This window comes from Eretmochelys imbricata, chromosome 3 (genome assembly GCF_965152235.1).
Source record: "Eretmochelys imbricata isolate rEreImb1 chromosome 3, rEreImb1.hap1, whole genome shotgun sequence".
NCBI classification, from domain to species: domain Eukaryota; kingdom Metazoa; phylum Chordata; order Testudines; family Cheloniidae; genus Eretmochelys; species Eretmochelys imbricata.
In genome coordinates, this window is record NC_135574.1 from 172,376,293 (window position 1) to 172,388,562 (window position 12,270).

Below are 12,270 nucleotides of genomic sequence, written 5' to 3' on the forward strand. Positions count from 1 at the left end.
CTTTTAGAAGGAAAATATCCTTTGAAGAAACTCTGGGAGAAAGACAGAAAAATCATGACAGCACACAAGTCTATTAGTTGTTTTTGGAGAAGTGTTCCAAGAAATTCCCAGCTTGTCACAAGCAGTTAAGAGAAATTATTAATAACACAGTTCAACCAGAAGAGCCACAAATGAGCTAGATGGAGGTATCAAGATGGCATGATGTGTTCTTGAGTGCAGTTCCAGGACTGAGTATGACATAGGGCTGGGGCATATGATCAGATGAATTGGATGTTTGAGTAAAAAGTGGAGGGGGAGTCTTGAGAGGCATAACCCAGACACAATAAAGATGCAGTGGTCAAAAGCATAAGAGAAGAAAAAAGTGGAGATTGCCAACAATCATCCCAGACATGCTTCAAGAGGGACTGCAAGGAATAGTGACACACAATGACTCTCTCCATGCCCCACTCTCTTTCCAACCAGCCATCTCCTGCCAAAATGGCAGATCTCACACAGAGGTATTCCATAAACAGTGCAAGAAAAATGATGCAACATTTACTTAAAGCTGCCTCCTCCAATTACATCTTGCCTATATCAACTGGTTTTCTGCTGTCCTCATGCCTGCCATGCCTACAAAAGGAATTCTGAATATTGGTTCTGAATATTTTTGAAAGTTATACTCAATTTTCAAAACTAGTCAGAAGAGCTCTTCAAAAATGCAACTCTAATTTTCATTTAAAATTGTGACCCAGCCTCCTTTTTTTATATCTGAGAATACCTAAACCGGGATTTCAGCAATTAAAATGAAACCAGTCTCTTTATTGTTTTCAATTACCAACAATGGTGGTTTTATTTAGCGTATAACTAGAGGAACCATAATTGAATGTGTCTTTTTTCTTTATTTATGTTATGTATAGTGGTATCATTACAGGGCATAAAGCCATGTATTCTGGGCTTTTTTTGTTTCATGTCATTATTCAAAGGGGGAAAGCATATACTCACTTTAAAGGGACAATGTCAAATTGTTTCACAAACGTTTATATTTTGTAAACATATTTTTAAAAGGGGAAGGAGAAATTTTACAAAGTCCAATAAAATAGATTTTTTAATTTTTAAAAGCAGTTTTGTTTTGAGGTAAATATTCCTCTCCTACAGCATATACAACCCAACCACTGCAGCCCAGTGGCCCTGCTCCTACAAGTGAATTTAAACAAAAGACTTCAATTTTTAGCTCTGACCATCTGGCTCCTTTTACAAGCACTGAACTCTCTTCTATAAAATAAAACAAAACAGGAAGGGAAGATAGATTTGCCAGCAGATTTTCATTCCAGGGTCTAAAAATAGTGAGGGAATTATTGGAGACCTACAACTAACTTTATGACAGGTTTCAGAGTGGTAACCATGTTAGTCTGTATTAGCAAAAAAACCCCCTAACTTTATGTAAATTAATGATAAACCAGAAACTAAATCTGGTATATCACGGGGCACAGGTACAGCTGACGATTATAGCTGTATAGGGACTCCCTTCCGTTTCCCCTGTCCTAAAATTGCTGACCACACAGGAAATTTAAGAGAAAAGAACACTCTGGAAAAGACATAAGAGAACTCACAATAAGAAGGGGTGCCAAGATACGTTGAGAGTCCTGGACAGTTGCAGGCTAACAGAAGTGAACACACACAGTAAGGCATTGTCAGATGAATTCTCATGAAAAAAAGGCAACAAAGCAGCTAAATTACTAGTATGACAAATTTAAAAGCAAGCACAAAACACAACTGATTACCCTAAATTAAAGGAACAGCAGGTGAGTTAATTTACGATTCCAAATTGATCGTGGGCTGTTTCCTAGAATTTGACCTTCAGTTACAGAATATGAAGCTTATCACAGCTGGGTTCAGAATTAAGAAGCACATAGAAAAGATTTAATTGCTCCATTTAAAAGTGAACTATAAGAAATGTTTGGAACAAGAAAAAGATTTAGAGAACATACAAGGAAACAAGCAAAGCTACTGTCCATAATGTCTTAAACTATAAAGCACTTTAAAATACCCATCCCCAAATATGACAGGTCTGCATTAACACTCCTATACAAACAGAATTGGCCTGCCACTCTGTACCCTATCAATATACCCTTCAGTCAAAAGAAATTAGAGGATATCATATGCTATGATTAAAATTTACAAGAGATGTCAGCTCTCAAGGTTCAGGACATAAAGCAACTCCTACTATCATCTGATTAAGAAATTTCCCCTGTAGGCAAATTACTAGATAATTGTCCATTATGGGAATTTCACACTTTCCTCAGAAGCAACTGGTACTGTTCATTGCCAGAGACAGGACATGGAAGCATACGGACCACTGATATGATCCAATATGGCAACTCATATCTCCCTATGCAAATGATTTCTCAGACATAGATGTCAAAATCTGACGAAGGTCATTGCTAAAAGGATGGGAATAAACCTCACGTGTAAATGTCAGCAGATTACTAAGTATTTCCCATTCAAAGTTGATGAAATAATTTAAATTCATTTTGTCTTTAGTGTGAAAAAGGTGTCTGTTTGCATCAGATGGACTTCCTTCTGGAAATCCTGCAAAAATGCAATTTGGGAAAAAATTATAAAGTGGGTAGATATTACCATTTTACAAAAAACAGCACAATTCTGAGTGAAAATGTGAAAGGAAATGCATTACCATTGAAAAGAATGCATTGAGGGTGTCCTTTGCTATTTCATTTTTTGCCACACCTATCTTGAACTGATAGCTCATTCCTTCAGAGACAATCACTACATCAAAGACAAGAAAGCATGTGAAACTCATTGAGCATGTAGTACTGATACCTGCATGTCCCAAGAAGTTTCTCCAATAACATAGATAAAAAGTTCTATCTTTGTCACAGTTGCATATTTTAAAAAGGGACATGATCATCTTGAAAGCATATCTGCATAAAAGTTTTTTTTTTTTATCTACTATAGTTACAGGATTACTATATTACTAAGATTATTATTACCAAAACATTAGAGGAACAAATGTTTCTCTAATTTTTAAGTTTCTTTACTTTGTACATTTAATAGCACTTTTGTGCACAGTCAGTTCTACTGTTTCCCAGTAAAGTTAGGTAGTCAGTTTTTCTTGTGCTAAAAAGACCCTTTTAAATGTTTACAGAACAGCAAAAACACAAACAAAAAAACTTATTAACAATTTTGAAGGGAATTTTCATAAAGAATTTCAGGATATACTATTTAAAAGGATGCTGTATAAGAAACCAAAACTTTGTAAGTAAGTTAATTTGAAGCTAATAATGTCTCTTTACAGTCCAATGTCCTAATAGTTAAAAAATCAAAAACAAAAAGAGGATCAAGAACACATTTCTAAAAACAGAATGGAAATAGAGATGTTAACAAACCCTTAGACATCATTATTTCTGCCTGGGAGGTTTTTGCTCTGTGTTTTTTGGCTCAGAAAATTTTTTGGAATAATACTGTTTCACAAATTTATAAATTTAATTCAAGTATCTGTATCTCATATTCTTTAACTACACTTCTTCATTATTTTCAGTTTTGCTTTTCAATTATGGAGTCAATTAAATATTTATTTATAGGTTATTTATGCATTTCTACATATGGGGCCAAATTCTGACATTTCTTAATTGGTAATGTAAGTTATATAAGTCAGTGTGTAAGAGGAAGTGGGTGTAGCATACATGCCAAGAGGACAACAAAGTGAGGTTGTGGCAAGAGTGACAACCAAAAGGATCATGGAAAATGTGTCAGATAAGTAAGAAGGATTAACAGACAGGATATGGGAGTGGGAGACTGTGACCTGCCACAGAGTTGGTGTATGACCTTGGGCAAGTCACTTAACCTCTCTGCACATAAATGTTCACATCTGTAAAATGGAAATAATGATATTTTTCCACTTCTTAAAAGCATTCTGAGATTCAAAGATGAAAAACTCTATATTAGTGGCATTGCTGTCATATATAATCTTGCACCCTTCTTGTAGATTGCTGTTTCTTACAACTCTGTCCTTCTGCTCTTCTTGCATGGATATTAAATCAACTTACACTAATTTACCGAACTCTGATTTATATCAACATTTAAATCATCTATGAATTTGGCTTTCTATATTTATCATCTTAGATAACTGATTTGTAAAGTGTTTTCATACATTGCTTAAGTGCTTCTCTACTCACCATGAACTATGACTACATCGCATTATGCAAAAGGAGAACTTACTTGTAGAAGCAGTCCATGCACAGAATTCTGTCGTATACATGGATTGGTGCACTCTGGAAGCCCAGCGAGCAGAGACTGTACTGTATGTGGTATCTGGTTTATCATAACAAATGGAACAAGGGCTCGGCCTGCCATCTCACGTGAACGATACACAGGCGAGTGGCCACATCTAGAAAATGGAGAAACACGTTTGTCATGCATTGCTATTACTTAACAAGTAACAGTTACACATTTATTCCAAATATGATTATTTTAAAGTATTCCAAAATAAAAATGCAAACTAAATGACTAAACACAGTGAAAACTAAACCAAAACATATTCCTTACAAAACATACTTTTATAGTATTTCCTCTAGCTACTGATAGGGTGAAATTCCAGCCACCTATATCTAAATACATCCACACAAGATTCTATTCTTCAAAAATGTCCTTGTCTTCTTTAAGACAAAAATATAATGGGACCATAGACCCGGATGTTCAGTAGCAGCAATGTATGTTGGCCATTGACGTTACTAATGACAAACAGTAACCACGAATTTGAATGTGATCATTTATTAATTTTACTAAAATTTATGCTTCTCAATATGCCTAATACACAATTTATATGAACAAGATAAACAGATATAGGGCAAACTTTCAATAAAACATATGTTCCTAAAACAAATGCATAAAAAGGCCTGGCTTAGTACACAGCAGACACGCTTAAGCCTGGTCTACACTGAAAAGTTAGGTCGACATAAGCCGTGTAGGTCGATTTAATAATGTAGTGTCTACACTACCAAGTCCCTTCCACTGACTTAAGTAGCCTGTAAAGTCGACTTCTGTACTCCACCTCAGTGGGAGGCATAGCGCTTGATTAGACATCCAGGGGTTGACATGGAGATAGCGTAGACACTGCGTTGTGTAATTTGAATGAATTGGCCTCAAGGAGGTGTCCCACAGTGTTTCGCTGTGACCGCTCTGGAGAGCACTTTCAACTCCACTGCAAGTTAGCCAGGTACACATGAAACAACCACTCCCCTGTTCAAGCCCCAGGAACTTTTGAATTTTCATTTCCTGTTTAATCAGTGTGGAGAGCTCACCAGCACAGCTCATCATGGCTAAGGCTATGATTATGTCACAGAGGTCACGGAATCTGTGACTTCCATTGACCTCTAATATTTTCTCCCCAGGGGGTGGAGCTGCCAGCCAGCCCCGCCCACACAGCTCCCAACCCTCATCTTGGTGGGGGGACCCCGTAGCTACCCAGTTGCGGCAGGGGGCTGGCGGACCCTGCAGCTGCCCAGCCAAGATGGGGAGACTCCCCACAGCTGCCCAACCATGGGGAGCGGTGTGGGGACCCTCTGCAGCAACCCAGCCCTCAAGCACCATCCAGGTAGCTAGGGGAAAGGGGGCTTTTCTCAACTTCCAACCTGTGATCCCAAGGCTGTCTTCGCAAAAGCAGCAGCACAAGACCTCTTGCCCATGCCTCATGACCTTACTCACCATGGGTGGAGCAGAAAACCGACCCTTTCAATGGCCAGCAGTTTTGATTATGTTGTGACTTGCAGTGAAGTGTATTGAGGGGTGTTTTTTTTTTAAATAAAAAATAATTAGCCTTGCACCAGAAACAATGTATGCACTGTCAATATTACCCTTATGCTTTGCATTCCTTGCAGCTAAAACCTTGTCCATTGGCACATCCTCCACACCAGGACAGAGATGTTCCCAGAATAGAAGGTGGAAGAAGATGACTCAGGAAGACATGTTCAGTGAGTTAATGTGCTCCTCCGAGAGTGACAAGATGGAGCTGAGAGCATGGAGGTTTACACTGAGACCCTGGTCATGGACAGGGAGGACAGGAGATCATGCAGGGAACAAGAGCATGCCACGCAGGAAGAGATGCTGCAGATTATGAAGGAGCAATCAGACACGTTGAGGCATCTGGTTGAGGTTCAAGAAAGGCAGCTGGATGCATTGTTCTGTGCCGTGGCTCCTGTATCGGCTGTGTAAATACTGCAGGATAAGGTGCCAGGTGTTTGTAATGATCACAACAACAGTGTACAGCTGAGCAGGGTCCATGCTTATCATGCTATGGTGTCCATGTGGGTAATCCAGGCTTACAAAAAAAGGGGGGTGCAAAAAAGGCTTGGTTTGTTGGGCATTGATTTCAGGGAGGGAGGTAAGTGCATCATGGGAGGCTAACGTCATGTTCCCATAACCACCCTTGCCAATGTTTTGGTCCCATAAGGCATCGCAAGCCCAACCCAAAACTCCACTCTGCTAGGTGTACTGTGGGATAGCTCCCCACTGTGCAGTGCTCCATGTGTCGATGTAAGCCCTGCTAGTGAGGATGCATTCTGCTGACACGAGTGTAGTGTGAACACGCAAGGTCGACTTGCTTAAATTGGAGGCTCGATGTCAATTTACATTATGTCGACTTAACATTGCAGTGTAGACATTGCCTTAGTTAACAGCATAATGTATCTGACAAGGTTTCCATTTTAGACCATGTTATACCTTGAAGATACAAGCGTGCACTGGGGGAAGTGCAGAGCAGCCATACTGCCATAAGAGCTGCAACTCTCTCCTCTGGAGCTCAGTTACAACTTCTGGATGGTGCACCATGCTCCCTCTCCAGATCCCCATCTCTTCCACATTTCCTTTAGGAGACTTGCTTGACAGAGGTGCTAAGAGAGGATAGTCCTGGCGCTCCAGGAAAATGCAAGGAGTGTGACAATAGATGTCCTATACACATGTGAAAAGGACGGTGGATCAGTCCTAGTCATAGTCTAACCCTTTCTGCATATTGTATTTTTGGCCACATGTGGTAAAACCTTTAATCCTGCATTGGCAAGTGTAGGGAAATATTTGGTTTAGTGCTAATAAGAACTTCTGTTTTTTAAATGAGAATGCTTCAGTTCTATTAGAGAATAACCTCAGCACAGCGGAAAGTGATTTGTCTACAACTGTTCCTATATTCGTGCTATACTATGTTTTATGTTAGCAGAGGGAATCTTGTATATAAATGTTTCTTTTCAGCTACAAATAACTTTGACATGGTTACAGATGTTTAGTTTCTAATTAGCAGTAACCGTATACTAAAGAATGCCCCTCATTCTGTTCATGACCTTTTCACAAATGATGATTTCCCAAAGGAATCTGGCCTCTATTCAGGAGAAAGAATGGAAAATGGGGAAAGAGCCAGAGTCTGCTGCAGCCAGATACCCTGTGCAAAGGTATTTTCCAAAACAATATGATTCAGAGGGTTTGGGGTTCTCTCCCTCCCCAAATGTAATGCAATTAAATAAAATGGAATGGAATTATATATTTTTTTTCCTAGTAATATAATCAAGTTTAGGTTTCCAGGCAATTTTTAAGTAACCTCATTTTAAACTGTGTCCTATGCTTCTGTTTAAAACAATTTGCATTAACCAGTCTTACAAAAAATTGTACAATTTTTCCCTATGACAATTATTGCCAGATTGTTTATTTGTTAAGGTAACGCAAGAAGTAACCACAGTACATGTTATTATTGCCAAAAAAAATTCATGTTAAGGATAACATTTCCCAAGTGCCTAAATTCAGGAGCCTGAATTCCATTTTCAAAAATGACTTAGGCACTTCAGAGCTTAAGTCCCACTGAAAGTCAACAGAGGTGCTTTGGAGAATTATACCCTTTATCCAATACTGCAAACAATTAGGCACACAAGTAACCCTATTGAGAGTAGCCCTATTGGATTAGGCGCTTACACAGCTCATCTCTCCTATTTTCTCTGAAATGTCAGATGCAGAAAACCTATACAACCATTTTTCACTAGTTGAAAATAAAAATAGATAATTATTAATTAATAGGTAAGTATTTTCTGTCATTTTCTCAATAATATTTCACTACCTGCCGAACAAAATATAAAACTTTACACATACAAGAATTATATATTTATAAATACTTATTCTAGTTGGATATATTTATAAATTTACTATTAACACAAGCAGATATTAGAACATTATGGTCCCAATCCTCCTCTCCCTGTGAGGTACAGTGAGAGCTGGCAAAATCATTACTTCCCAACCCAGTCCTACACACAAAAAACCCCACTTACTTAAATGAACATTATTAATGGAATGGAGAGAATGGTGACAAAAAGCTATTTAAAATAGACATCTATAATATATTTTTATCAGATATTTGCTGGATAAAAGCTGGGGCTTCTGCTATGAAAATCTATTTATACACTATTTATTCTACACATTTTCAAAACTTATAAAACTATTTTTAAACAACCAATATAATACATTAATTATTTTAAAAGGTCACAATCTTGGCTTCAGTATGCAACCTGAGATGCCAGTGGGTTCCACATGGGCCGGAGGAAAATGGATCCTCACTACCCTCTAACCCACTGAGTGGAAGCTGCTCCACAATTGTTAAGGCTGTAGTAGCTCCATTGCCATGCCCCTGTTGTGAAGGGCATTGATTGGAGGATCTGTGAAACAGCAGATCCTCTGCCCCTGCCATCTCATCTCCTGAACACTGCTGCTGGGGGTTTCACTTTCCAGAGCTGGGCTACAAAGTATGCTGTAGATGTAGGTCAACACTCCCTAGATAGTTTCCAAAATTCTTCCACAGTGGTTGTGGGGAACCTCTGCAGTTGAGGGGAGAGCAGAAATGCAAACTCTGGTTCCAGTAAAATATATGCAGTAATGCCTGAATACTTTGACAGTGAGTAACTTCTAAGTGTACCAACATGTCATTTTTTAGGGCCGGATTCTGCCACACAAACTCACATGGAGTAGTACCTTACTCCATAGGTAGCCCCATTTATTTCAGTGGAGCTACTCAATGAATGAAATTATTTCCTCCTTGAAGCAAATGGCAAAACTTACATTCACTTCAATGGGGCCAGGATTTTACCCAGCATATGCGCGCCCCAGTACACTCATACAAATGCCATCGGACTCCCAAGAGCAAATACTATTATTCAGAAAGGAAGAAAATTAACAAAATCCAGCAATCCTACCTTATTAACAACAAGCTGATAGTAAAGTCAATCTCATATTTTGTGACAACTAACCATTCATCTACTATTATTGAGGCAAAATATGAACTACGACTGCTAACTAATCATTTGTAAACAGGTTTTTGCTACAAAACAGGTTCTGGAAAAAGGAGATATTTACTTAACATAACCCAGAAATTCTACATCGTCATTTGTTTGCCTACACAGATTTATTTTTTTAAATATAGCTCTTAGTTCAGTACTTATTTTTCCCCTTATGCTGTCTACAAAAGAAAATCAGTATGAAAACAAAGATTTTAAATGTACATTATTGTACATAAAGAATTAAATTGTAACATTACAATCTGCCCCGAGTCCTAGGCAGTACACACCACAAAGTCTCAGATAAAACCAATAGTAAAGGGTTCTTTAGTCATATAAGTAAAAAGAAAACAAGGAAAGAAGTGTGACCACTAAAACAAATATTTTGCTTCAGTTTTTAGTACGTGTAATGAGGAGTTTAGGGGTAGTGGCAGGGTGGCTAATGGAAATGAGGATATGGAAGTAGAAAGTACCACATTCGAGGTGGAAGTCAAACTCACACAGTTTAATGAGCGCAAATAGGAAGACCTAGATAATCTCCATCCAAGAATATTAAAGGAACTGGCACATGAAATTCCAAGCCCAATAGCAAGGATTTTTAATGAATCCATAAACTTGGGGCCATACCATATGACTGGAGAACTGCTAATACAGTAGCTATTTTTAAGAAAAGGGGAAAAAAAGTGATCCTGGAAACTAAAGGCCCATTAGTTTAAATTAGAAGATCTTGGAACAAATTTGAAAGGGGAAATCGTTAAGGACATAGAGGTAAACTGTAATTCGGATAAAATACAACAAAAGGTAGATCATGCCAGACCAACCTGATCTCTTTGAGAATATAACTGATTTTTTAGACAAAGGAAATGGTAGATCTAATCTACCTGAATTTCAGTAAGACATCTGATAAAGTTCCACATGGGAAATTATTAGTTAAATTGGAGAAGATGGGGATTAATACGAGAATCAAAAGATGGGCAAGGAACTGATTAAATGGGAGGATACTTGGGGAGCTTGGTTTGTTTAGCCTAACCAAACGAAGGTTATAGGGAGATAAGATTGCTCTCTATAAATACCTCAGAGTGATAAACACCAGGAAAGGAGAGGAGTTAAGTTAAGCGCCAATGTTGGCACAAGAACAAATAGATATAAACTGGCCATCAACAAGTTTAGGCTTGAAATTAGACAAAGGTTTCGAATCATTATAGGAGAGAAGTGCTGGAACAGCTGTCCTAGGGGAGCAGTTGGGGCAAAACACCTAACTGCTTTCAAGACTGAGCTTGGTAAATTCATGGAGGGGATGGTATGGCAAGGTTGCCTATAATGGAATGAGGCCCATTTTCAACTGCGAGTAACAAATATCTCCAACAGCCAGAGATGGGACACTAGATGGGGAGGGCTCTGAGTCACTACAGAGAATTCTTTCCCAGGTGTCTAGCAGGTGGGACTTGCTGACTTGCTCAGGGGTCTAACTGCTCACCATATTTAGGGTCAGGAAGGAATTTGCCCCCACATCAGATTGGCAGAGACCCTGGGAGTTTTTTGCTTTCCTCTGAAGCATAAGTCACTTGCTGGTTTAAATGAGAATAAATGGTAGCTTCTTTGTCACTTGAAGTCTTTAAATCATGATTTGAGGAGCTAAGTAACTCATGCAGAGGTCACAGGTCTATTACAGGAGTGGATGGGTGAGGTTTTGAGGCCTGCAATGTGCAGCAGGTCAGGCATAGTGGTCTGGAATGGAAATCTGCTACTAGATCTGGCACTCAGTGTTTCCCTTAAACCTGTTGATGTGATCTACTGTACAACAGAGCCTTGCTAACATGTGCTGATGACTTGAAGACCCACTTGGGGAAGGCTCAATTTTTGGACTTAAATAATCAAAAAACTTTAAAAATGAAGGATACTGCATAATAAAAAGCACTTTGTTTACCTTGACATATGTAAACTATGATAACATCTAACAGTATATTAGTAAATATATGGTAATATACATATTTGCAAAAGTACTGAAATCTTAATAATATGAAACCTCCTCAGAGCACTACATTAAATTCTCACTTAGAAACAGAATAAGGTCACAGAGTTCTGTTACAATTATTTGCTTTTCAAAGAAGCAAAATCAGTACTAAGAAGGTTCATCTGTATAGTAAATAACTTCTCTTATATTTGTTCTCTTTCCTAAGAGCTACTTTTTCTGGCATAAGAATGCATAGAAAAATATTTATTTTTTCAAAATATATACTATTGGTAATACGCCAAAAGCTCTCTCTCTCTCATTTTTAAACACCATAATATATCACAACAGGGTGACAACTAGTAACCTGTCGATGAACTTGACTGCCTGAAGGCACCTGATCTATACAACTCAGGTGTTTTGAAGGTACTTGGCTTCATGCCTTAACCACACGAGAGGTTTACAAATGAACTTCATAATGTATACCCTCATAGTTTATTCCTTAACCAATAGGGCTACCTTAGACTTAGGGAATGTGACATTTTGACTGCTATTGTCTCTCACTCAGCCATCACTTGTTATCAGTAACTTAACTCAAAAGAGTTTTATTATCGGAAAATGGGAGGAGTGACCTCAAACACAAGAGTCAGGCAAATGTAAACAAATCATAAAATTCCAGCTTTGAGAGGCAAGTCTTGCTTCCTTGTTATATCAGTCATAAAGGAGACCCTCAATATCTGACTCTGGAGCACCTGTCTATACAAATACTTCTTCCTCCTGGCAATTTATAATGAACATGGGAAATGATCTGACCAGTCAAATCAGGAACATTCTCTAAAGATAAAAATGACAGTGGCAATTATTTTAACTCTATTTGCATCTGTAGTGAAACCTAGTACTTTAAGGTTAAAAATAAATAAAGAACATATACAGTTCATTAGCAATGAAGTTGGATTCAACAAATGGGATTTCATTTTAATCTCAGTTTGATCTTTCTGCTCAATTCATCTGGGGGATTTTCTT

The 12,270-nt window shown here is 38.2% G+C and overlaps 1 protein-coding gene across 1 annotated transcript in view; it reads right to left on the reverse strand.

The window, feature by feature from the left end:
• Window positions 1–12,270, reverse strand: part of THADA (THADA armadillo repeat containing) — a 303,171-nt gene that overhangs the window by 157,274 nt on the left and 133,627 nt on the right. Inside the window, exon 29 of the mRNA XM_077813846.1 lies at window positions 4,216–4,384. Coding sequence (XP_077669972.1) covers window positions 4,216–4,384 — 169 coding nt within the window. The remainder of the gene's footprint in view (window positions 1–4,215; window positions 4,385–12,270) is intronic.